The sequence below is a fragment of the Eurypyga helias genome, unplaced genomic scaffold (genome assembly GCF_000690775.1).
Source record: "Eurypyga helias isolate BGI_N326 unplaced genomic scaffold, ASM69077v1 scaffold37989, whole genome shotgun sequence".
Lineage (NCBI taxonomy): Eukaryota > Metazoa > Chordata > Aves > Eurypygiformes > Eurypygidae > Eurypyga > Eurypyga helias.
This window is the reverse complement of record NW_010274670.1, coordinates 1-26,775: the sequence shown is the minus strand read 5'-3', so window position 1 is coordinate 26,775 and position 26,775 is coordinate 1. Positions and strand designations below refer to the sequence as shown.

At 36.3% G+C, this 26,775-nt stretch overlaps 1 protein-coding gene across 1 annotated transcript in view; it reads right to left on the bottom strand.

Annotated features, from left to right (window-relative positions):
- Positions 1-24,280, bottom strand: part of LOC104515776 (G-protein coupled receptor 98-like) — a gene marked incomplete at its 3' end in the record, with an annotated part of 32,607 nt that extends 8,327 nt beyond the window's left edge. The window contains exons 1-16 of the mRNA XM_010159875.1: positions 24,242-24,280; positions 23,446-23,626; positions 22,617-22,819; positions 21,889-22,018; positions 18,846-18,985; positions 17,806-18,415; positions 16,227-16,442; positions 14,789-15,004; positions 13,422-13,666; positions 13,053-13,234; positions 11,511-12,322; positions 9,943-10,152; positions 5,154-5,333; positions 3,467-3,630; positions 2,826-2,919; positions 70-148 (exon numbers count right to left, since the gene is read on the bottom strand). Of these exons, the coding sequence (XP_010158177.1) occupies positions 70-148; positions 2,826-2,919; positions 3,467-3,630; positions 5,154-5,333; positions 9,943-10,152; positions 11,511-12,322; positions 13,053-13,234; positions 13,422-13,666; positions 14,789-15,004; positions 16,227-16,442; positions 17,806-18,415; positions 18,846-18,985; positions 21,889-22,018; positions 22,617-22,819; positions 23,446-23,626; positions 24,242-24,280 (3,701 nt within the window). The remainder of the gene's footprint in view (positions 1-69; positions 149-2,825; positions 2,920-3,466; positions 3,631-5,153; positions 5,334-9,942; positions 10,153-11,510; positions 12,323-13,052; positions 13,235-13,421; positions 13,667-14,788; positions 15,005-16,226; positions 16,443-17,805; positions 18,416-18,845; positions 18,986-21,888; positions 22,019-22,616; positions 22,820-23,445; positions 23,627-24,241) is intronic.
- Positions 24,281-26,775: the final 2,495 nt, after the last annotated feature.

The window sequence follows — 26,775 nt, the reverse complement described above, 5'->3', positions numbered from 1 at the left end:
AAATAAAATAATTTGGCCACCCCCAGCCACTAGCTGACACACTGAGTCGTTCAAGGATTCAAGACTTACTTGGTGCTTTCCCATTCAATTACTCCGCTTACTCCATCATTAGCATCAATAATAATTTGAGAAGCTAAACCTTCCACATCTACAATGGAAAACAGGACAAAAATGAAAGAAAAATAAAGTCCATTTTCATTATTTTCAAGAATAATAGAAGCATTTTTAAAAATCTTTTCCAAATTTTGTAGAAAAAATACATACTTTTCTATTTCTAAAATGTGGAGAAGAAAATGGTTGTGAGAAAGGTAATAGGAAAGGCTCCAAGAAAGGCTCTCCTTCCTACCTTATTACTGGAACTGCAACCTAGTGCCCTTAATTACCACTGTTACATTTAATAATGCACATGAAAAAGACTAAAGAAAATTTAGAAAGCAAAACATAGCACATAAAAATTAGGAAATACCAAAAGTAAGATTTGTAATGGAATCTCAATTTATCTTCATTATGTGTGTTTATTATGATGATACTCAACACTTTGCAGACTGCGCCATTCTGAATATGGGTGGGAAAATGAGTAAGAAAGAATAATAAATGACCCAGTATTTCATCTCTTATTCATATTTCAGTGCCTGCTCATAAAAGTTACTGGCACACACCTCAGCTTCTGCCACAAATACAGAATTATTACTTCCTTGGTAAGCTGTTTATGTACTGCAACAATCTATTGTTCCATAAAGACGCATGCATCTTCACAGTAACTTAGAAAGATTACTGTACATACTGTAAAAATGCTTAATAACAGTTTAATGCCAGAATTGTCCGCTACTTTCAGAGACCACAATTTGACAGTCAGAACTTGATTCTTCTAAGAAAACAGTGTCTTAATTAATCCAGACAACAGCACCACGTGACTACCTTAATTTACTTAAACTTATTTTCAATAAGACTTAAAAAGAAAAAAGGAATGGCAATTTCTACAACGAACTGACTCCACTGCACCTGTAGCAAATATACTATATCTATATCCACAGGAAAAATTTCTATCAATTCAGATAACACTAAATAAAAGGTCATTGCCATGAACCTAAACTTGTCACTATGAGGTAGCGAAGAACATCAGCAGTAGCTGCAAAACCTCTACACAAGCAGAAGAAATGTCACTGAGACATTAGAAATCCAAAGTTTAGAAATCCAGAGGGAGTCCTAGCCATAACAGTCCTTTCAGCACCACTCCGAACCCGCGTTTTCCCTTGTTGTGTCACAGTCAGCTCAGTTCACCCGGGATCTGTAAAACGTTGCCTTCGATATCAAACCTCTTATTTCAAGTCTGGCAAACTTTCCCGACCCTGACGCCCCCATGCTCCTTTCCCCCATCTTAGCTCTTTCTTGTATTCATTAAATTTATTACTTTTTCTTTCATCATTCTCAGCTGTTGACCATTTTCCCTGGATTTTAACTCCTTGCACTTCTGTGTTTGAGCCAGGCTCTTTCTTCCTTCTCCCATAGAAGAGAGGAGCAAGAGGAGCATGGCAAAAACAACAGAACTGCCTTTATGTTTGCTGTTTCTGCTCGTTATCAGTGAAGACTCAGATCAGAAATGAAGGTCGCTTAAGTTGAGTGTGTCCAACTCTGCATCACAGACATTCCGGACTTACCTGCATACTGCATGCACATGGCCATGACAGAAACAGCACACACAATTTATTCCAGATGTGCCTGCACGTGCCTCTATCACATGCAGAACACCCATCTCTTTTGATACGAGACACTTCCTAGAAGGACTTCAAGTATCTTCTATAGGGTATGGGACTGCTAGAAATTCTAAACAAATGCGTTGCACCAACAAGGATTTAAACTGCCAACCGTAACAAATCAAAACACACCAACAGGGGTAAATAAGATTAGAAAACAGTCTGGTAACAGAATTCGTAGTGACATTTTACAATGAAGACAAATTTTTGCCCCATGGTTTAAAACTATTACCTCTTCATCCTAAGCACATTTAACTCAACACAGATATCACAGCAGGGCTGAATGGTAGGATTCAAGGAGAATGCCAACGCCTTACAACAGAAGTTGAGACTATACAGCATTCAACACAATTTGGATCAGAAGAATACATATTATAATGTTACTCTTTGTATTTTAGATTTTAGACTCAACTAATCACAGCTCAGTTCCCTACAAATTAGCAAGTTACCTTTCAATCTGTAACGAATTAACTCAGTCACTTCTATAGGCATGCAAAGAAAAAGAAAAGAGTCAAAGATGATGTTAGAAATAATCAATATAACTAACTGCCCTTAAATCCAATGGCAGCTATGCTACTGCATTCAGAAGCAGAATGAGGAGATAACTAGCCAAATGATAAACGAAGTTCACTGGAAGGGTAGGAAAAGCAGAGGACATGACTCCTAAAAGTAAATCTGATAGAGACTTATAAAACAACATTTTCAATAGAGTGAATGAAAGTATAAAGGGTTTTTTTACACATAAATTGACTTTTTTACATGCTGTTTCCACCTTGAAAATGAAAATCAGATTACTTCCAATAAAACTTTTCACATGTTCGTGCTCTCCAACTGTTAATTACTAACACCTCTATGAAAATTGCCTTATAATCTTTACAGAGCCTAAAAAAGTAAGAAGCAAGTGTAATAATGAATGTTTGATATCCTACAATGTTTCTTTCAGAATGTCCTGTCTCATACTGGCATATTTAGCAAGTAAATGGAATTAATAGTAATATGCCAGAGTAATGTAATCTGGATGCAATTTATATAAAAGAAAAGCCAAAGATAAATCTGTGTAAGATGTTTTACCCAGCCTAGGTGGGGATGAAGTTGAGTGGTTCATGATTAGTTCCACTGAAGTTAAATTAACCAAGAAGAATTCTTGCACCTCTGGCACATCATCCTGCAAAACACAGATTCAGTACATCTTTGTTGTATGTTCCTTTAACAGACTGTCACAGAGGTCACCAAAAAGCAATGCACTAGAAGTCTCCAATATTATAGCAACACTAAAATTAATTTATTTTTCCAATTTTCAAAAATACCTTTATTGGATGTAAAATTGATAACCTTGAATGAATTACAAAGTAAGGCATTATATTTCATGAAAAGCACTTCTGCGGTGACACTGAACTATAACTGTGAATAATTTTTTGCCCAATTTCAAAGGCATAAACCTCAACCATTGAGAATGTAAGAGCCTGTAGCAGCAGTGAATTGCACAGTTCTGAATATCAGACAGTAAAGTATTAATGAGACAGCTAAATCTCATTTATGCATTGCAACAGCTGCTTTCTGTTATTTGTCCTTCTGTGATATTAACATTACAGATAAAAACCACCTTTCCAAATGACAATGAAATAAATAGCTTCAAGTAATATATAGGTTGCTAACTTTAGGTTCCAAGATTTCACAGAGATCAGTATAGAATGAAAGGGTTTCGAGTTTACCTCTAGAATAGTAATATTTATGGCAGCTGATGTTTCTTCTTCTTCCAAAATCAGTGAGCCAGAAACAGCTATATAATCAGCTCCTGGTTCAGCCAAGGTCCCTTCCGTCTGATTGCTTAAGGTGACCAGTCCTGGAACTGTGGCATACGTAACATTGATAGCACCTGTTTAAATTGTGACAAAACCCACATTTTTTTAAATCCTTATGTAATGCTCCCTGGAACAGATGAAGGAAAGAGATCAAATACTCATCCACAAAATGAAAAGACAAACTGCAAAACAGAAGTATTAAAAGATTTATCAGGAGCCAAAGGAACTTTATTACTGCTTTTAACATGCTTTCAGTCCAGCCTTTGATTTGTCCAACATCAGAGGACTCAAAAAGCATTAGAACCAAATGTATTCAGGTATTTGAGGTGCTGTGGAATATTACACTGCTGAAGTACTGCCTGGGACATCTAATCTATTATTAATATCAGGGTTGGTGCCAAGGGAAGTAGAATGTTTCAGGAACAACTGATATCTAAGAAGGGGTCTAAAGAGAGTGCTGGGAAAGACAGATTAATAAATATAATTTCCTTCCAAGGCAGATTGACAGAGACTGCAATAAAGAGTAAAAATTAAGGGACATGCTGATGAATGATACCAAGTGAAAAAAGTTATACATAATTTTTTTTATAATAAAGCCATGTCTCGCTAATCTGCCAGAGTAAGTCAAGTTGCAAACTTAAAGAGAGTGATCCTGGAGATAAAATGACAGGTGAAATTCAAAGCTGGTCTGTATGAAATAAAATATAAGGTATAAAAGAATCTTAGTTTTAATAAATAATGATAGACTTAGAGACCTTACATTTACTTGGGATACTTATCATAAAGAATCCCAAGTAGTGTTCCAAAAGTAAATTAGATACTGATTGATACTATAACAGAAATTGGGAAAAAAGGGAAATGTCATTAAATGGCCTCTACAAATCTGTGGTGTGTTCAGATCTTGAATGTTCATTGTAACTGGTCACCTCACTTCGAAACAGATAAAACAAAACAAAATAAGAGGGATTATCACTGAGGTCTAAATATAGTCTAAAAAGGTAAATCAGAAATGATCACACATCTTATCTCACATTATAACCTGAAATTCTCAGGCAACAAACACAAGAAAATATTTTTGCGCACCAAACATTACTGAATTCTGCAATTAAGCACCACTTAATTTTGAGGATGTTGTAAGACGAAGTGATTTAAAAAGGAATAAGAAATTCTCAGAGAACATAAACTCAATTCAGTGGTGTGAATGCAACTTTTTCCATGAGACATTCCTAAGCTGACAACTTCTGAAAGTTTAAGAGGGAAATATGTGTGAACAATCATTTCATAAAAGCTCCTTTTCCTATATGTTTTTTTTTTTACTTCTTCCGGAGACACTAACACTTTGAAACAGATTCATTAGACATAAAGGTATAACCACAATATCCAACTAGCTCTGTCAGAGCACCCAAGGCTTCTTGCTGTGGAAACAAGGGATATGGCTCCAGTTTTAACTAAAACTGAGCTTCTAAGCCTGCACTAAGAAGCCTAGAAGTTCTGAAAATATTTACTCTATCCAAGATTTTTAAAAATTTCCAGCCTCCTTGTCATGGCTTTTATGTGCTTAATGATTACCAATAACTTCTCTTGGAGTTATACTAACCTAAAGATCCAAATTCTCTGTTAATAAAAAGCTGAACTGTTTTGTTTTCCTCTGGAATTGAAACTACCCTGGATGGGGAGGCAAAATTCAAGACTCCATGTGGTTCATCACTAGCTTCTACTGTCAGAACAGCTTCATATCCTTGACTATCCAAGACAGCAGCACCTGAAGAAGAAACTCCTGCAAAAGAACCAATGGACTACAGTGAATAGAGTGTCATGCAACAATTTTTTTTTTTTTGTCTTGTATTACTGCTATTATTCCATCCAAATTACAGTCAATAAGAGTGCAAATGAAATTAAATTAAATGCATGATGCACTCACTGAAGTTTACGGATGGTGTGGAATGTATGTATATTTACATTCTATAACAAACACAGGAAGCTACAGTCACAACAGGAATGGTATGCATACTAAGTATAGAGTCACAAAACCTTATTAGGAAATAAGAAAATTTAATGGGTCAGTGCCAAATAGCAACTTCCCTAAACTTCGTCTATTGTAAAAGGAAAGAGAAAATTTTCCCAGGAATTAACTCCAAAAGTTAAAATTATATTTGATTTCTCCATCATTCCATGAATAAATTGCTCTTTTTTCCAAGTGTTGCCTTGATGAATAATTGTTGGTATGTTAATTTATGCTTATCCTGATGGATTACAAGAATCAACAAATTATTCTGGACATTTGGTAAGGCAGAGCAGCAACACAATCCATATCCAAGTTAGTTTGGTGTTTTGACATTAATTGAAGTTTAACAAAGGGTATTTCAGTAGAGATGCAGTTTCATGCTTCTTTTCTCATTATAATTTGAATGGCAAGAATAAAATATTCTGACCTCCTTGAATTCAGAGACAGATCAGAAAGCCAGTTTGCAGCATAACAAGATTGCTTTAAAAGATAAAAATACCCGCTTATTTCATGGCAACTGCATCTAGAACACACTAGTGTGTTCAGTTAAAAGGAGGGAAATAACCACTGAATTAAATGGGCAGAGTTAAATCAGGTTTAAAACCAATTAAGGAAAACTACAAATACACTCTGGGGTTTATATATATATATATACATACACAAATAAGGATCAAGAAGAGGTGAATGCACTTCGCCTAGTTTATAACAGTTGCAGTCTGCTTAGTCTTACACTTCAGAAATGGATTAATATAAATGAAAATACGGCACTACTAAATGGCAGTTTTAAGATACGGCAGGCTGTAGTTCTGCATTACCTTCTGTTTTGATATTGTACAGGATGATCTGATATTCTTCTTTTTCTTCAGGAATATGGTCATCCAGCAAGTGAACATACAGTGTTGTATTCAAGGCCTCCTATTTATTTTATTGATAAATTGATTAGTCATTATTGTATAAAATGCAAGTGATACCACTGTATCATATGTATTTTCAACAACACCTTTAAGACACGTAAAGTTAAAGCATCAAAATCTATAAACTCCCTCCAGTTTAGAACTCCAAGAGTAAAGGAGCAAGTAAATAATCAGATCAAGAAACAAAGACTGCTATAAAAGCACACTTGTTTTCTCAGCTCAGTTCTAATTACAACATCCTCCTGTAGCCATTAGCTTTGCTTATGGAAGTACCTCAGGAAAAAAGAGTATTCCAGAAGAGTTTTCAAAATTCTGTTTTACATTATGCCCAACTATCTTCCATTCAACAGTAACATTTCCCAGTCCTGGGGGAGTTCTTACAAGATGGAATTGCAGTTGTTCTCCTAGGAATAAAGGATGAGACGCAACATTTTAGGGTTTCCACTTCTACATACACATAAATTTTAAAAATGAGAAGCCAAAAACATGCATCACAGTTAAAATAATTTTTCTGAAAGACATTAGTATTTTTAATAGTGAGGTTCAAAGTAGTTACATAACACATTTGGGTTTGTACTGAAACAAAAAACCCCAAATCTACACTTTTTCATCCTGATTTTTTCTGGGTTTAGTTCACTCTTGAAAAGGACTAATGAAATATGAGTGAACCCAGTACAGATGAGTAACTTCGAAAGTAAACACCCATCAAAACATGCACACTCGGAACAGCAATGCCTATGAACTACACAAAGCAGTAAATGCTGTATGTATCAGCTGTAACACAAATAGTTTTCTACAACAGCTAACTGGCAAGAAATACACATTTCCCTCACATTTGCAGTGTCTTGTGACTATACAGTGCCTGCAGAAAAAAGCTTGCAATTACACTTATGTTCCGTGTATGTAAGTTTTAATTACAAATATCATAAGTATTGGAAAACATTCAGAAAATAGTAATTTATAATTCTAAAAATAGAAACCTCAAAATAAAAACATTAATATTTAATAATTTCTAATTTATTTTTTCAATAATTTCTGGAATAATCAGTATCGATTGGCAATGTGCATCTGTAAGAAGCAATCAGTCTATTACATTGCAGGAAAATATTGTATAGCTAAAACCGGCAGAAACAACTTGAAGATTTTCTAGATGTGTTCTTTTGGTCAGAAAATGTGAGAGAACCATATATATTGGCTGCCAATGAGAAAGACGTGAACAACCAACTTCAAGGGACCTTAATATAATTAATTCAAATATAAACCTGTGAAGAAGCAATACAAGAATTTTATACACCCTTTTTCAAGTAAATAGGATTAGTATGTGTTATTTAGCCTCAACATTTCAAAATTCAGTTCAGTCTTGGAGATATACCAATGTTCATATCTTGGTCTTAAGTTGTTGCATGTTCCTTCTAAGAGAATAAAAGAATCAGAACTTTAGTGACATCACAGGAATTCTCCTTCAGTCAGATAGCTGAGGATAGACTGACAGTTTACAGGTCCCCCTGTCATATTATTTAAAACTGCACTGAAATAATTGTATCCTTTTTAAGAATTTTGTGTATTTGTTGCAATTTTGTGCATTTTTTAAGAGAAAAATGTTTATTTTAGTACTATTGCAGAATGCACAATTTAGACAAAACTTATTCCAATACAGCACTATGTAATACAATGAATTTTCACTAAAGACTGAGACAAAATGCTTTATGATGCAGAAGCCTGTTGCACTGTAACCCAAACAGTAAGAAGAAACCTGAAGTACATTACAGACCCCAGGTTGTTCCTTAGTGACCTGTGTTCCTCAGTCAGCTTTTCCAAAATCTCTGGCATCCCTATCCAGAAAAAAAATCTAATAGAAGTACTAATTGATTTCTGAAGATTAGAAGTGTTATTAGGTTAATTTCACTGTTTTAGCATTTTTAATATTTAATCACATTATCCATATCTTTAGATTTCTACATTTATCAAGGGAGAAGGGGGCCTCAGCCAACCTACTCTTCTCCCTTTTGTCAAGCTACTGGAGTGCGTTTTCCTCTAATACAGTCATAGCCACACAACTCTTACATGCCTCTGCCTGTACTAAAATGCTACCCTTGCCCTCAATGAGATGATAAATGGTATGCACAGCTTGAAAATAATACAGATTTGCTTGACAGAAATTGTTTAATGATACAACAAAAGATAATCATCTTTGGATTTAGGTCTAATAAATTTTGGTTTTAGAACAAAAAAAACTTGATACTGAAAATGAAATGCAAACACTGAAATTATCTAAAGGCTTTAGCTCATTCTTTGGTTTTTTTTTATATCAAAAGGAATTAGTTTGGTTGAATCTTCTTGCTGTAAGACAGTGCACTATTTTTCACAAGCTTGAGGAATAGGAATTTCCAAACTATAGCATAGTATTTCAGCTTAAAATGGCCAGTATTTGCTAGCATGCTATGAATAATATTTAACCAGTGGAAAGCATTCAGGGTCATTGCAACCTTTGGGATACAAACAGTTTGCATTAATACCTTGTGGTCATTAACAACTCTTCTTAGCCTGCCAGAGTGCAGCTGGCTTGGCAGGTAGGTCAGAACCATTAATGTGGAGGAATAAAGGATGAAAACAAGGCACACAATAGCACCAAATTGACACAAAATACACCTAGATAAAACTCAAAAGGTTATGATGTCCTTTCATTTCTGGAAAACAACAGAACATGTTTGGTTGAGAAAAACTGACAGAAAATGCAATGCACACATTCCTGGACAGCAAATTTCTGTTTTGTTAACTTTCCCTGCAATCAACATTAGTACTGTTGCTATCCTATGGAAAACTGCATCAAACATTAGATCAAGCACACCACGTGGTCTTTTAAGGCAGTAGCAGAAACCTTTGGTCCATACCAAATTATTAATGTTCTTTCTCAAATGTCATGATAAGTGATGATACCAACTTTGCTACACTCCTAAATTAGCTACCATAAAAGAGCATAAAGAGAAAATTTTAAAAGAGCAGGTTATTGAGTCAGGATGAGGGAAGATGTAATCCTAATCTTCCTGTGGGACTACTGTCTAGAATATTTAAGTAAGCCACTGATAGATGAGAATCATGACTGCTAAGAGGTATGTATGATGAGCTGTAGACATTTCTGGAGTATGGTATAAATTAATAAGAAAAGAAATGCTAAAAGGAGCTGTGAAATGCAAACCAATAGATGCAAGGCATGACCTTCTGAAAAAGGAAAGCACAGATGATGAGACATTTCGGAAATGGTGTACTCATCCTTTCCACAGCTTCTATTTAAATTCTATGCTTGCAAAAGTTAAAAATTCAAAGAAATACATGCCAAGTATGTGGTTATTCTCTGCTTGCTGGAATTCTCTGAACAGTGATCCAGTCACTCAGTCATGATTATCTAACAGAGAGCATGGAGATGGAAGCTAATGTTAAACAGAGTCTGGTCAACACACAGAACCCACCTTCACGACCAATAACAGATCTTGAGGCTGTCTGGAAGCTAATAATTCCTGCCACGTTGTCACTTGCTAGAATAATCACAGTGACCGTGTCAAAACTGGGCAGAATCCGACTCCCTCCTTCAGTATGGACCAGGCTGATTATAATACTTTCATTATCCTCTGGCTCTGGATCATCTAAAATGGTTAGCGTGACCATCTTCTTTGTTTCCCCTACAAAGAGAAGAACATACACATACTTATGTGTGAACATGGGTATCACCTTTCAAAAAGACTTAATCATCTCCTTTTGTAGAAAATAAATAAGAAAAAAGTAAAAAAGGACATGAAGCTTATTTATGTATTTATTTCCCTGTCTAGAAGTTACTGAATGTCATTATGAAATTTTACTCAATTAATACTGAAAAATTGCAATAAGCCAATATAATTATTAAATATATTATGTAGAAATTCAACAATGTAGGTATAATTTCTGAATGTCTAGAATATTTATTTGCATTGTAAGTTCTCTGACTTTCAACTTTAACTTAGAAAAGGGGAATATCACCTTGTAAAAAACCTACCAAGTGCTTAAGTTGCCTAGGAAACATGTACAAAAGTATGTACCTTCAATTTCCATATGTTTACTGGGCCAGGGAATGCATTAAAATGGGCTGTCATTGTGTTAGTTACTTGTCTTCTGGATTATCAGAGACTGATAGTGTAAACAGCAAACATGATCAATTACCAGCCTCTATAATCCGTTATAATTGATGACACAAACCTGCTGCTCAGTGCATGTGCATATCCCGTGTTTTATGACCATGAGAATATCAGTTTACAAGATAACACATATTTCTTGCTACTTTAAAGAAAGTTTTTACTAAACTTACAACCACTAACGTAGTTAGATGTCAGGCTCAGCATCACTGCTGGCAACCATTCTTTTGAGTTCACATGATTTAGCAAGCTAGCCACCACACCAGAATCTTTACTATACTCCCATAAATTACATTCAAATTGGCTGTTCAGCCAACTCTGAATTTGAAAATAAAAACTGTATCTGCCATTCTGTGTGGTACTTAACAATGTCTGACATTAACTTGTTCATCCTGTCGGCAATCTGGTTTTATTATGGTGTTGTGTTACAGAAATCAACATGATCTCGGAATCTAAAAAGAGCCATCATGAAAAATTATTGCTGTACCAACTATAGGTTAACAAAACGGCATTTAGGCCTGACTCTCATTTTCATTATTCTTCATATAGCAACTATTTTCAGCATTACTATCCCTTATTTATTTGGTGAAAAGGCAATCTTTATAATGCACACTGCTATATTTCTTCAAAAAATACTCTAGGTATCTATGCTTGTCATCTATTTATTTATTTTACTAACACTGTGTGTGTTCTGCAACATCATGAGATATATATAGATATATCTATATCTTTTGTATATATCCTGAGTATTCAGGGAGGTCTAGCCTAAGAATAAGACATCACTGATCAAAACACCCAGAGGACTGAGTGCCTGTCAGGTTCTTTTTTCTTTAGTTTAATAAAACAGAAACCAATGCAAAACCTTGCCTCACCTTCAGCGAACACCAGAATCTCACCAACACCAACAAAATCCAAGTCTGGGGTAGCAGTTCCACCAACCACTTGCCATTCCACTGTCACCTGACCGAGGCTGCCTTCTGTCCTGTGTATCATTAGGTGCACTCTGGTCTGAGGATGTTCTTCAACTTCAATATACAGACCTTTCTCTGTGGCATTGGGACTGACGCTGTAGAGCTTAAATACTCCAAATGCATCCCCATTCATCATTATGACAACTGTGGAAGTATTTGGCTGTCCTACAGTGGGTTGATTTTCTAAGCTGGCTGAGATGTTCATTAGTTGAACTTTTAAAAGGGATACGGTGAACGTCTCATCTAACTCCGGCAGGCTGTCAGGGAGAATGGTAATAGTGAGATTTGCAAATTCTTCCCCTTCCTGCATTATGGCCCACTGTCTTGTAACAGATTCATAATCACTACCAGCAATGGCTTGAGTGCTGAAGAGAGCCGAAGCACTGGTGATGTTTTTCTGGTAGGTCCAGAATGCCGAAGTGTTAGTTAATGGGCTGATCTCTGATACCAGCCAAAGGCAGAGAGGAATCTCAGAGGCACCGGAGAATGTAAAGGCTGAACACGCTTGTTCTTTTAGGCACTGAGTTGCACAGGCATACAGTGGGTCACTCGCTGCCGACACGTTCACTCTGGTCTTGGATGGTTGCTCTGGAATTCCTTGTACAGGAGACTCGTAACAGGCCAGGATGTCCTGGCCTTGCTCAATGGCAAGAGCTACAACATCAGTCTCAAAAGTGCTGTAAAATATCTGCAGCGGAGCAAACCTTCCCCCACTAAAAGACATTAAAATTAAAAAGTAATGTTAGTTCATGAAGTACGTCTAACATTTTGTATGTTTCCGGGTTAATAATAAACCTGAACAAAACTGACTGGCCCTTTCTGAATTACTGGAAAGCTCCAAATAACTAATTAGAGTGGATTCCCTCAAAGCTAGTACCACAATAACTGGGTTGCCTTTTTTTTGTGGTAATCACATCTGATTATTTATAGCCTGGGTAGCAATGTTAAGAATGCATGTTTTCAAACATTTGAATTAGCTCAGCCTTCTTTGGGCTGGCAAGGAATATAATGCCTGTGCTGCCCAACTCTGTCATCTTCCTTCATAGGTATTCTCAGGATATCATACCACATGCAAAAAACCTCTTTCCTTTTCTTGTTTCTTTCTACCCCACAAGGGTTGACCCAATTCATCCTCCAGTTCAAATCACAGGAACAGGCTGTTGTGCAACTTTAAATGATCTTATGATTAAATAGGCCTAATGTAGCTTGAAGTAGCCTGTGTATATTAGGTTTACATTGTGCATTACAATGAAAGTTACCTTTAAGTACTTTATGTAAATTTCTAATAATCTAGTTCAAAAGCAATGTATATGAAATAAAAATGCGTAGAGCTGGCAGACCAAGAAATCGACGTACATACTTATACAAAAGCAGCATAACATCTGAAATTATAGACAAAAGAAAAAAATATAATCGATATAAATAAAAAGACATTATACAAACCTTCGCCTGACCGTTATATTTGCAAGCAAATTTCCTTCTAGTGGCTCCTGAATTCGATATAAGGATTGATGAAAGAAAACTGTGCCGTAAGGATTATCATTGGCAGGTATTACAATATTTGCCACGCCATCTAACCCAATAGCACCACCATTGGAGGCCTGAGTTAATTCTACATGGACAATCTCAAAAAAAAAAAAAGAAAAAGGGAAAGAAATAATGCAGCTAAACAATTTTTGGTATTTCTAACAATAACCACAACAAAGTAAAATCTTGCACCTTCTTCACAGAATGTTGTTTTTCTTCACACACATTTCTGTAACAAGTTAAAACTCTAATAGTATTCAAGAAAGATGTAACTGCTTTGCTTACTTCTTCTATCTCAGGAACATCATCAGCCAGGATTTCCAACACCAACATCTGAATGGCTTCCCCAGGGGCAAAAGTAATATTACCCAAGGCGACCTGCAAGTCAGCATCAGCAGGATGTCCATTAATGGTAGCAACCCACTGAACAGTAATGTTACCGAGTGTCCCAGCATTGCGGATGATTGGCAGTTTTAAGGTTACCGATCCAAATTCAGGCTCCTCCACAGTGAATTCAGTAATCTGAAAAACTGAAGTGTAGCAGAGAGGTTTATTTCATTAACAATGAAATTGAAAATAAAAATACCAAATCCTGAAGTACATAGTTTTATTTCACTGGATTGCATTTACTTGCAAAGCCAAATCGCTTTTAATGAGTTTTAAACTTGAAAGTGAACTCTCAGTATTAATATTTTCATCTACAGGGGAAATTAGCATGAAAACTAAGCCCAAATTCATTCCAACATACCTACTGTAAGCATGAGCTGGTTTTGAGCTCTTAAAGACAATTCCATAAGTATCCCAGTAGAAAACTCATTAGCAGCTTTAATATCACTTACTGAAGAAATAAGTCAACATATTCCATCTAAAATTGTTTTTAATAAAAGCTTTACTTCAATTAAAGAATTGTTTTAAGAATTAATTAATTACTCATCAGGAATTGTTTATTTTTGACATTTTTTCTTTCTTTCCTCTACTGACAAAATGGAACAAGAGGAATTAAATAGGGTACTGAAGGGAGAAAAGGGTAAGTCAAAGGAAAAGGCAGGAAAAAGACAGGGAAAAGATAGATGTCTCAAACACTGAATTTTTGAAATCACCAAAACTGTTTTCAAAACCTGACTAAAAAAACTAATTTTGGAAAGTATACACAATTCACTTTATTGATAATAACAGACAGAAGAAAACTAAAGTACTTGTCAGAAAAATAAGAAAATGTCATTTAATCTCTCTTTATATTTTTCAGTTTACCCAGATTTTTAAATCTCCTTTGGCTGATTATCTAGTAAAACAAAGACATCAAATTATTTAAGCAACAGATATTAGAACGCAGATTTTGGCTTAAACCTACTGCAGCAATGCAGTACTTAGAATACATAAAAAATAAAAAAGCAAATTAAAATCCATTTATCTCTATTGAGAGATCCCAAAATCTTGCTGTATCAACTGACTAAATATTCTTTTTTTACATTAAAGCGCCACTACTCTTTAATAACCTGTTTAGTTTATCTTATCTTTTACTCTACTGTCCATCCAGGCTTCCTCTTTGTCCTCTGAAGGTTTTTATTCAGTTGCTCAGTAACAGCTCACCCACAAATCTGCAGCAAAAATGTTAACAGAAGAGAGAAAATATGCAAATGAGACTAATTTACCAAAGGATCCAAAGGGGTCATCAGAAGCCTCAATAGTTATGACTGCCCTAGTCAAAGATCCCAGCAACGCTCCTCCTGTTGTTTGATTCAGCAGCTGAACGTAAAATGACTCCTCAACTTCAGGATTGATATCATTAATTATATAAATTGGCACAGCTTTACTTGTTTCTCCTTCTAGTAAGACAACATCTGATGAGGCTACACTGTAGTCCTCGCCTAGATTTGTAGATAAAAAAATAAATAATAAAAAACACAGAATATTAATGAATTATTGTTCAGTGTATAGAACATCATCCATAATACTTCTCTTTATGCTTACACATGCACTCCTCCATGGTTTTATGGGTTTTTTTTCTTTATCTCCAGACCCAGACAATGCAGACTTTTTACTCCTCATTGCCTTTTAGATATCTGGATGGATTAAAATAAAACTTGGCTTGGCCAACACAGAGGTTGCACTGTTAGCCCACGAGGTAGTTACAAAAGGTCCATTATTGCCTCCATCAACACTGTCACACTACCAAGATGTTTCTGTCTTTGATTTCTAATTGCTCTCTGGCTTTCCAAGAGATAAAAGTGAACAGAAGCACCTTTGTCAAAATGGATTTTAGTAAAGGGCACATTCTGTGTGTGGACCTCACTTTGGGCAAACTAGTCTCTAAGAATGTCTAGACGCACAACTGTGATATGCTAGATAATGGCCCCACTTCAGAAACAAATTGAAAGCATACTCTGACATCAATTTAACTACACACTTATTTAGCGAGGTCTGTTACATAAAAGGGAAACTAAAACGGCAGTTCTCAGAGCATGTACCACCCGCCTATTCAGTTTTGGACACAGCTGAAATACAGTGGGTTTAATTTATAGCTAAGTGGGTATAACTGAACACTTCCCTAAGTTTGCTCCTTTCTTTATGTACCCTCTCTGCCACAGGGACCAACTGGAGAACTTAACCTCCCATTTTCAGAAGTTCAAGTCTTCCTGGGTTTTGATGGGGTTTTGCCTGTTTGCTTTACAGCTGAGTCCCCAGCTTTCACCTCCTCCCCAATAATGTATGATGGGTTTTAATATGTGCACAGGAATAAACAGTAGCTACAAACACTAATACTTTTTTTTCTTTAATTTCCTTTTTGAAGATTGGGAAAGAATCACCCCAACTGTTTCACTCATTTTTCTTTATTAGTTCTTCAGTGTTGATGTCTCAGAGCTTCCTGAAAGCTGATGTATGGTCGCTTCCACAGAGACCTATTTCCTATTGGCTATCTATTTGTTAAGCAAAGCCATCAAATGTCTCACTGCTATTGTTTTGTACTTATGTTACTGCGATACAATAGTGCATTCAACGCACACTTGTTTCCTTTGACTTCTCAGAACATATAGTATGCTCTTCCCACTTCAACACAGACTGCATACTTCTGCTATTCTGATTTCTTACCAGCTGTCGCAGTTATTGGCATAGCTTTAAATTTCACAGAAACATCTGCAAATATTCCCCCAGTTCTGGTCACGTTAATGATTGGTCCAACATAATTTTCAGCAACTCGCACAGTTGAAGCTGAAAGCTGAAGTGTTCCAAAAGCATCATCATTGGCATTGATAATTACATGTGCTATTGTCTCACCCGCTAATCCAAGTCGAGGAGAATTTACAACTGAAAACGTAAAGAAAACTTAGTGAGGGGGTGCCTGAGATGCTTGCTATCTAGGGCTATGGAGTTCATAGACATACATGTGAGCTTAGGGGTTAGTTGCCACACGCTTTCAACAAAATCAACTTTTTTAGAACTGGACAAACAGCACCAAGATACTTTTGGTGTTTGGATTATGGCAAAAAATCAAAATTTTTAATAACTTATTGTTCTACCCTGCTGTGCAGTATACAAGCCATATTTTTTTTTTTTAAAAAAGGTAAGGTGCTGTGTTTGTTTATTTATTTATTTGTCCATAAATAGATTTAGTTAGTTAGTTTGTTGTCCATAGGGCCAGTAGTAAGACCAATACAGTTCAGAAGAATTTCATTTTCACACTTGCTATGATGAAATAAAAATTAGATTTCAACCTCCCAGCAGAATTACATTTGAAGTTTCCCTTAACATCAAGATCAATCTGGGGTGGGGCAGCAATTAGACATACCAAGAAGCTTTGAAGACAGTAATCACCTGAATTTATCTGAATGACGGATGAAGCAAACATTCTGTACGCTAAAAATGTAACACAGAATCACAGAACAGTTTGGGTTGGAAGGGACCTTAAAGACCATCTAGTTCCAACCCCCCTGCCATGGGCAGAGACACCTTCCACTAGACCAGGTTGCTCAAAGCCTCATCCAGCCTGGCCTTGAACACTTCCAGGGATGGGGCATCCACAGCTTCTCTGGACAACCTGTTCCAGTGCCTCAACACCCTCTCCGTGAAAACTTCTTCCTGATATCTAACCTAAACCTCCCCACTTTCAATTTAAACCCGTTACCCCTTGTCCTGTCTCTACAGGCCCTTGTAAAAAGTCCCCCCCAGCTTCCTTGTAGCCCCTTCAGGTACTGGAAGGTGCTATAAGGTCTCCCCGGAGCCTTCTCTTCTCCAGGCTGAACAAGCCCAAATCTCTCAACCTTTCATCGTAGGAGAGGTGCATGCAGCTGTAATTGTACACCACTTTATTTTTAAAAGGCTTTTTTGCCTTTCAATAAGCAAAACTAGCTTAGTTATTTCCAGATACTGGGCTTCACAGAGGCAACACCCGATGAACTGGTACTAGTTTGCAAAACCTATACTTTAACATCTTTGGCCTGAAAGACCTTGTGTAAGGTGATGCAAAAGGGCTAAAGAAATTCCTGACAAAATATCAGGCTAAAGAAAGTATATGCCAACAACAAACAAGGCAGGAAACTCCGATTTCTTAAGTATACAGAGTTTGGCAGAAGTAAAAGATTATCGTTTAACTTTCTGCATTTTATCCTATTAAATGTAAATACTAGCCTTCATATTTAAATTGTAGGTTTTACGTACATAAGATACTTACTTGGCCGATCCTGTACTTTCTCAATCAAAACAATACTGCTGAGTTCCACAAAAACAGATTCAGACCTCTCAGGATCATCATCATCCAAAATAGGCAAAGATATTGTGGCTTCACTTTCATTGGCTGTGAAGATCACGTAGCCTGTGATGGGTATATAATCTTTTCCCTCTACTGCTCTAACAACATCAGGTGGAAGAAAGGGTGACTTTTCATCATCGCCCATAGTCCTGTATGTCACCATTACTCTACCGAGGAGACCACCACATCTTATTATTGTCAGGGAGATATTTTTTGTTGCTTCCTCAACTTTTATTGGTCTGTTTCGCTCAGAAAAGATGAAGACTCCATAGGGGTCATCATTAGCTAAAACAGTTAATATTGCATTAGTGTGATTTCCAAGACGACCACTGGAGACATTGATGATCAAAACTGAAAACACCTTATCCAATTCAGGAACTTCATCAGGAGAAACCTGTATGGTAATATTTGCTCTTGCTTGGCCAACATCAAATGTTACACTCCCGTCTGTGGAGATCAGGTCGTTGGTAAGATCACAGACTATGATCCAATCCAGTGTCACCTGAGACAAGGTCCCATGTGTTCTCACAACCTAAATGAAAAAGAAAAAGACCTGCATATTTTGTTCTATGAGAAATAAAAACTCAAGGGTATGGGATGGAATTAAGCAAAGACACTGAAATTAAGTGATAAAAATAAATTTGTGTTTTAAAAAACAGTGTAATCGCTATTACCTCAGCTTTGCTCTATTTCTTGTATCATCAACGCTGTTACTTTAAGATAGTAGTACCTCAAATGTAAACAAGTAGATGTACTTTTGAACCTGTGGATATTATTATCACATCATTTTAGCTTCAAGCTGAATGATAAACACTAGAAAATCCAGTATGAAATGGCAAAACAGATGCGCATGATGAAGATGTTACAAACACTATATACATGGCAAAAATACCACAGAATGCCCAGTGAAAACAGAGACAGAAAAGGACTGCACAGCAATATGAGACTCGGAGCTTTCTAACCTGCAGGACAATATTGCTGTCTCCATCTTCAGGCTCAGTTCCATTTACCGAGAGCGACTCAGTGCTGAACTCAAACACACCGTGAGCGTCATCAGAAGCTTCAATAGTCACAAGGATGTGGGATGCAATTCCCAAGCTAGCTGTTAAGTGCAAGTTCCAAAGAGGGTTATTTTTGCTAGCATCTTTTCTTACATGAAAGAAAACAGCTCACGAAATATGTTACAAAAAATACACAGAGGAGGATGAATGGAGGACTCATGCTGATTTTTTGGAATGTATGATACCTATCCACATGGATAAGGAACTGACTTTCAATAAAGCAGTCCTGACAGCCCTTTTATGAAACTGCGCAACAAAAAAACATAATAAACATTAATATTTTCAGGGAGGAAGAGAAACAAAACTAATGTTTAATGAATGAAAATGGGGCAAAATTTAGGAAAGTGGGGAGTACGTGGCAAACTACAGTGCAAGCAGATAGACCAGATGAATGTAGGCCTCATCCTAAAAAAAATTGGAATGAAAAACAAAGAAAAAAAACCAAGTCCAGAGACCTTTGTTACTAGAAAGATTCTCTTGGGTGTGATAACTTGCTGCTCAGAACCTGAACTTAAGAAAACCAATTCTGGAAACAAGGAAAAAGGGAACAGCACTTAAAAAAAAAAAAAAAAAGGGAGGAAGGTCCAAAAAGTGACTAAACCACAGACTTACTCTCAGATTCAAACTGAAATCCTTTGCATTTACAAATAAAATTGAAAATCAGGCTGTCACAGTGGAAAAAATTACTCAGTTTGGATAATGGATGCCCATATAACATTTTCACGTCTGTAGGGTTTAATTAAGTCCTCTATGATTAGGCTTTTTTCTCAGATTTTATGTTGGTTTTCACATCTAGCATTTTTTACGTTTTCTCAGTATTAAATTATCTGTGTTTTCTGTATGTCATAATATAAATACAAGTGTAAAGAAAAGAAATGAAAAATAATCAAAACATTCCTTTAAAAAACCTAACACAGCTTACCTTTCTTTAAGATTATTTTTGACATGCAGAGAATCAAAGCAACATAGCATGTATCAAAGCATACAACCAGGTAATTTTTAAATTACCTGCAATTTAAAAAGCATCTTCGAAAACTGTCAAATTTTCTGGAGACCAAAAAGCAAACTGTACTTCTGGAATTACTATTTTGTGGTTTACAACAATGAATTTTGATGGTATAGAAGCTGTTATTTTCTGTGTTACGCTAGACACTGACTGCTACTGAAATTATGCCTAAATTAAAATGGGAAAGAATATTTTGATGGAACTTTATGATAAACATAAATTAAACATAAACCTGAAAATAATAAAAATTAACATAAACCTGAAACTGCAAGCAAGACTATGGCAAATTGTGTCACTATAGCAATTTATGAAGGATATTCCAGTTAGCAATGAAAAATAGGATTAATCGAAAATGCTTACCGTGTTGATGGACAGTTGGAAGGAAGAAATCCATGTTCCCATCACCACTACCACTGCCATCATTTCTAAAGAGCTCAGCAACTTTAAGATTACAGACATACAGATATATACACATATATATATTTATAAATAAAGAGAAAGCAGAAAGTAAATTAAACATTTCTGGACGAGAGAGAGAGAAAGGGAAGTATTCTAGGAAGACATAAATCTTGGATATGAAAGTACACAGGATTTCTGATAAAAGCCAGGAAAGGTATTGCACATGCCACCTCTTATTTAATGTATGAAATTTGAAATAGCAGTGGGAGGTCAGAGGGAAAGAAAACACATACACCTTTGTTGTCTTTTTTTTATCTTTCCCTCTTTGTGTCCCCTCTTTGCATTTCCCCTTTCTCACTTCTAAATGAGGTCTCTCATGGAGAAAATGGAAATGTGAATAAAAAAATGAATGGGGCCTAAGACACAACACCACCTCCCACACCAAACTCTCTTATTCTAATATTTTTTCACAAAGCCAAAACATGTGTCAGAAGGTTGGAAAAATCTGAGGAAAGCTTAAGTAACGAAGAATTTACCCTAATGTTTTTGCTTGCAATGGTGTTGAAAGGCCAGAAAGATATTTGTGTTAAGAGGGCATCTGCCTAGTGAACTACTAAAGTTAGCTGTAAGTTTTCTGACTAAGAAAATAATTTAAAGTGAAAAGTTTGTTTAACAAAAGAACTATTCAGTGAAAAGGTCTGAAGCTTTTATCATAACAATAATTACATTGTACCGTAGTGCCACTTAGCACTATGGACATTCAAGGTAGTATGCTGTAACTTCCCAGAAGGCATCGTATTTCTGTATTTCTTAAAAAAATAACATCAGTTTAAAAATCAATTTATGGCTGCCAATGTTTGTAATAACTTTTTTTTGTTTTGTCCCTCCTACCAGCTGTACAATCTCCCTTAAAAATTTTCTCCAATGCAAACATATTTTGTAAGGGCTGAGTGGTTTTATGTGGCAGGAGTGCTGATGCTTGACATCTCTTGCAAGACTAAGACCTCACCAAAAAAAAGTACTTTTCCTGGTTTTCCACAGAGCTACCAGCTACCCTCCAGCTCAGCTCTCTAGGCCTCTCACCATCCACAGTCTCCTATTGCTATAAGCCAGTGGAATGGGTTATGAGCCAGTGTATGGCAATTCCTCTAATTTCACTCAGGTGGCAGACGAAAAACCACTTTGACTGTTTAGCCTTAAATATTTTATAAATATTGACTTTTTTAAAAAAATTGAAATTATATATTTTTCACATTATTTTAATTCTCATTACCAACCATGAAACTATGTAACGTGAAAAGCAGCAGTCTCGTTTAAATGACCTAACGGATGGCAATAATACACTTTCTTGGGGATCTGGTGGCTTTCAGCAATGACTAACAAAACGGTTTTCCTAAAGAAAATTACAGCTGTCTGCAATAGGGATGCAGGGGTTTGTCTTCAGAAATAACATGGAAATAGTGCACTTAAGAAAGGTAAGATTTTAATGGAACACTAGATCATGAAAATATAACCAATGGATTGGTGTATGTGCCTTACCTCCTCCCTCTGCATTCAACAGCTCCACTTTAAAAGTTTTTTCCAGTTCAGGAATGGAATTATCAGTGATGTTAACAGTAATGTACTTGTATCTTTCTCCTGGCTGAAATTCCAGCGTGGCCACAACAGCCTGCAATATGAAAGCTCTTCACATTTTTGTTCAAGTCTAATATTTTAATCCATGTGAAAAAAGAAATAGAACCTTGATTTTGTTTGTCTCTGTCAAAACATCTCCATTTCTTCATTCAAGCTTTTAACTTTTGTTATGAGAAAAAGAATCATGAGCATGTGCATCCATCTACATTTTTCTGCACAAATATCAGTTACACAAACAAACACAGCTGCACACAGGATATTTTTTTGAACATGTACAAATCCTAGTATGTACAAACATCACCTTAACCTGTACCTAAATGCTCATATAAAGTTTGATATACTCAGCAACAATATCAAACATCCCTTCTTGCTGAATTGACAATTCTCTTAAAAAAAAATAAAAAGTCAAAACGAGAGGCTTTTCCTAGGAAACACAACATGCTGCACAGAACGGAGACGAAGGTCCCATAATAACATATATTTTTTTAAGTGAGTATTAAAGATTCATTAATCACATCACCATATAAAACAAAACGTTTCTGTCAACAGCATCACAGCAGGGCTAAAATACTTATATTGAAGGCTATCTCCAGGACAAATAACTCTAGCACACACCCTGGCAATGGCCATACCTGATAATCTTTAGGACTGGAAGCTGTAAGTGGCACTGTTCTGTATTCCACCAGAACTGTTCCAAGAAGGCCTTGTGCACGAACTACCAGTAACCTGATGTGTCCAACTTCTTCTTTAACGGTAATATGGGGCACAGCAGAGGCCGGCAGAATCATTTCCTCACCTGGATGAGGGGGTGGCCCCACCGAGAACTGCAGCAGACCTGGCAGACAAGAAGTACTATTTACATGGCTTCTCCCACCAAATCTAAATTATAATACTAAATTGAAATATGCATTTTTAATATCTATATTTAACATTTCTGAAATTTAAACAAAAACAATTATTGATATGCCTTAAGGACTCAATCATGTTATTTTCAGGGATGTGCGTTGTACTTTCCCCTCTCTCACTGATATATGCATCAGTCTTGATAAAGCCCCAGCACAATAATGAAATCAACTCTTCCCAAAAGAGCTTCAATGTAGTCACAGTATTGGGTACTTCTTGGTATAGTAAGCATGTAGAAATGTCTCTTTCCTTCACAAATTCTCATCTGAGAAAAATCTGAACAGGGTCATCTACATGCAACCTTCATTTGTTCTGCGGTTCTGAGAAAGGAATCATTGCCTGTTTGGAGGGCAGCTTTGATGCCTTTTTGTAATGTTCTCAAGAATAAGCAGGTAAGTTTTCACTCTCATATAAAAATTATGAATTAAACTCAATTTAGATGAAGTGGAATACTTGGCATTGTTTCCTCAACTATCAAAGCTAAGCATATACTTTATCTGTTGCGCTATAACTATACAATTTTCTGCAACAAGACCGTATCATCTCCATCATTGTTACCATATGGGTGGTCACTGGCTTTGATGCTGACATCAGTAGTTTCCTTTTCTGGATCTATACTAGCTCCACTGGTAGGAGTTGAACCTAGTTTTCCATCTCCAGACACTGCAGAGACTAATGTCACACGGAAATATTCATTTAGCTCCGGAATGTCATCATCAATAACATGCAAATTTAAGACCTAGAGAAGGACCAAATCACGGAGAAATCAAACCATGCAACATATATCACGTAGGATTTTCACGACCGTGCTTAACTCATCAAATTCTCTGATTAGTCAGTCCGTAGTTCTGAAAGTAATGCAGACAACATTATTGCTTTCCACGTAATTTAACCTAACTTCTAGGATAACACTTTATGTTTAGGATATGCATTCCAAAACCATCTTTACCAAGCTGCCAGAGATGGAAGGCATATTTTCTCAAGTGCTTCAAATCACATATACATGCAACCAAGAAAGTAATTATTTATTATCTACTTTAACATAAGCATCATTTAAATTGTTTATAGTGAAAGTGAAATATCTGATAGAGTCCAAAACCTCATAGAAATTGTGCTTTACAGTGATTAATCCAATTTAGAGAGCAAGTAAAGCAAGGGTTTTATGCCACCTGACACTTGAGGCTGCAGATCTGCACAGGCTAACACATTCCCCTCAGACCATCCCAGCTTTCTATACAATGTGACACAATTAGACAAACGTACAGATTAAAAGGTTTAGGTAGCTGATCGTATTTAGAGGCATGGGAATGAGTACCTTACAAACATCAGTGGGAAGTCTCTTAGGATATCTCACCTGACAACCAACTGCTCCCAGGATGTTTCTTAGGGCCATGTTCATTAAGTCCTTCATATGTAGACAATAAATTGGACCACAAAGCAGTGAAGCGAGTGGGTATACCAGACCTTTTCTGCCACTAGACAGAATAAGGCAGGTCTCATCCAGGCTGACAGACTAGAATACCCTTGGAAATTTTTGCTTTATGTGACTGTAATAGCGGAGCAATGCACTAATATGATTCCATGGAGAATTAAAGTGGAATGAACAGTGACATGAAGAAACTATTTTCAGATAACACGTGTTTTTGCCAAGCTCTAATCACTTACATTGTTTAATTGCAATTAGATCCGCAGTTCCAGTGAAGCCACTGGGATCCTTTCAAATGGTGTCAGTGGGTTTCAGTCAGTCCATACTGACTTCAAGAGAGTGACAAAAGCGAAACTGAGGACAGTATTTTCTAACAGTTCAGCCTTCTTACTTTACAAACACTGATAGAAAAGAGACATTAACTTTCTAAAGTATTGTGGTCCCACACCTCTTCTTCAAATAAATGTAAAATTCCTGTGCTGTGGGTCAGAACTGAATTCACAGAAATAGGGACAGAACATGGCCAAGAGTAATTGCAAGACACCTGATTACAGCAGTCAACGTTACTGCTGTCAATTTAATAGATGTGGAGATAAATCTGATTTCCAAAACTCTGATCAAACCCTGATCATTTTCCAGTTTCAAAAATAGCTGGATCCATTATTTCAGCCCAGAACCATGTACACTTCAAGTATACATACAGATACACATAAAACCATATATATGTACATGTATGTAAACATATATTATGTGCATTCCACCACACGTGTACACATGGTGATCCCTGAACTGAGGTACACACAGATCCATAAGCATCTATAATATCACCTGGCAGTTGCCAGGGCTGCCAAAACCCCTGCAAAATGTAACAAAAGCCATGTGAAGGAAAGACTCTCTAGTACGATAACCACTCAAGCATCCTCAGAAGGTATTTTCCAGCAGGTTTGCAAAGGGCAGGATGAATAGTTAATAGGAAGGTAGGGTTTACCTCTGATCTCTGCCAAGGAAGGAACGTGATAGTGCCACTGCTGTTAGAAAAATCGGTAACAGAGTAATTAATGCCAGTGGAATCAACCTGTGAGATAATGTAATTTATATACACATAGTCTAGGGCTCCCCTCGTACGCTCCACAACACAGGATATAGTGGAACCTTCATCGGCCGTCTGGAAGAAAGCAAGAAATTGAAATGCTTGTTACTGTCAAAGTAAATCAAAGCAGTAAGTGCAAACCATGGAATTCTCTAATGTTAGTAAAATATTCAGGTAAAAGAAATTGCTGTCATGTTACTTTCAGCATTTTGGAGCGGTGGGAAGCTGAAACTGAACTGATGCTGGTCAGAACAATCTTTGTGGAATTACCAATAGCTTCTATTATCTCCCTGAGGTAAACCAATAATAAAACGACACCCATTGTCTGTTTTGGTCACAATCTCTTCTGGCCAACTACTGTTGAAGACAGAATCAATGTGCTTGCAATGTATATGTCAAAAGGAACTGAAATGATTGATATTAAAGTCATTTATTTTAGTTTTCATTAGCAATAATTGAAAGAAAGATTTGGATTCCCTCTCTCCCCAACTAGAAACACTATGGATAAAGACTGACACATTAAAATTAGACTGTACTATCATCAGTCAGGAAAAACACTGAAAAATTTTCTGTGCTACTGTCCTCTTTGCAATTCTGTCTTCACAGAGAACATGACTTCAGTGGCAGTAATTTAACATATCTGGAACAAAGTAGGTATTGATACTGACCATGTATTTTAGAAAATTATGATCATAGAACTAAAATAGAAAGTAATTTTATTTGAAAATTGCTAAAGCTATCTTAAGCATTAGATAATTTTTAGAACTGCTGTAAAAAACAGTGCAGATACTGCATGTACCTTCAGCTGTTTTGCAGACAGATATGTATATAAAGCAATTAAACTACAGATAAAATAATGATGTGTATCTGTATCATCACTGAGAGCTCTAATACTTCCCTGGTGAAATGGACGTAAGGTAAGTGCAAAACAATTAACATGCTGTATAAATTTTTAATTTTGCTTCACGGTTGGTTGATGATCTGTGGCATCACAGTATTATCAGAGGCATTTGAAACTGAAGGAATCCATTATCAGCGCATATGGTAGGCACAGGGAAAGCAAACTGAGCCAAACTGAAAACCCGTATCACTCAGGGAAGAGGGTTACTTTCAAACACATCATAAGCACTTCAGTTAGAAAGAACGATGTAATTAAAAGGTCATAAAAGTACTCAAATGGGAAAGTATTCTGAATTTTTTTTTCCAAATATTCCAATACCAGTCAAAATAAGTATCATGTCTTTCTCCCTCATAAAAGATTAAAGAAGTAAAAATGGTTTATTTAAAGCCTCCCCAAAAAGTAGCTAGTTCTTATATTGCATATATACCCCGAGTACATGCTGGGCATAGAATGGATCGAGAGCAGCCCTGA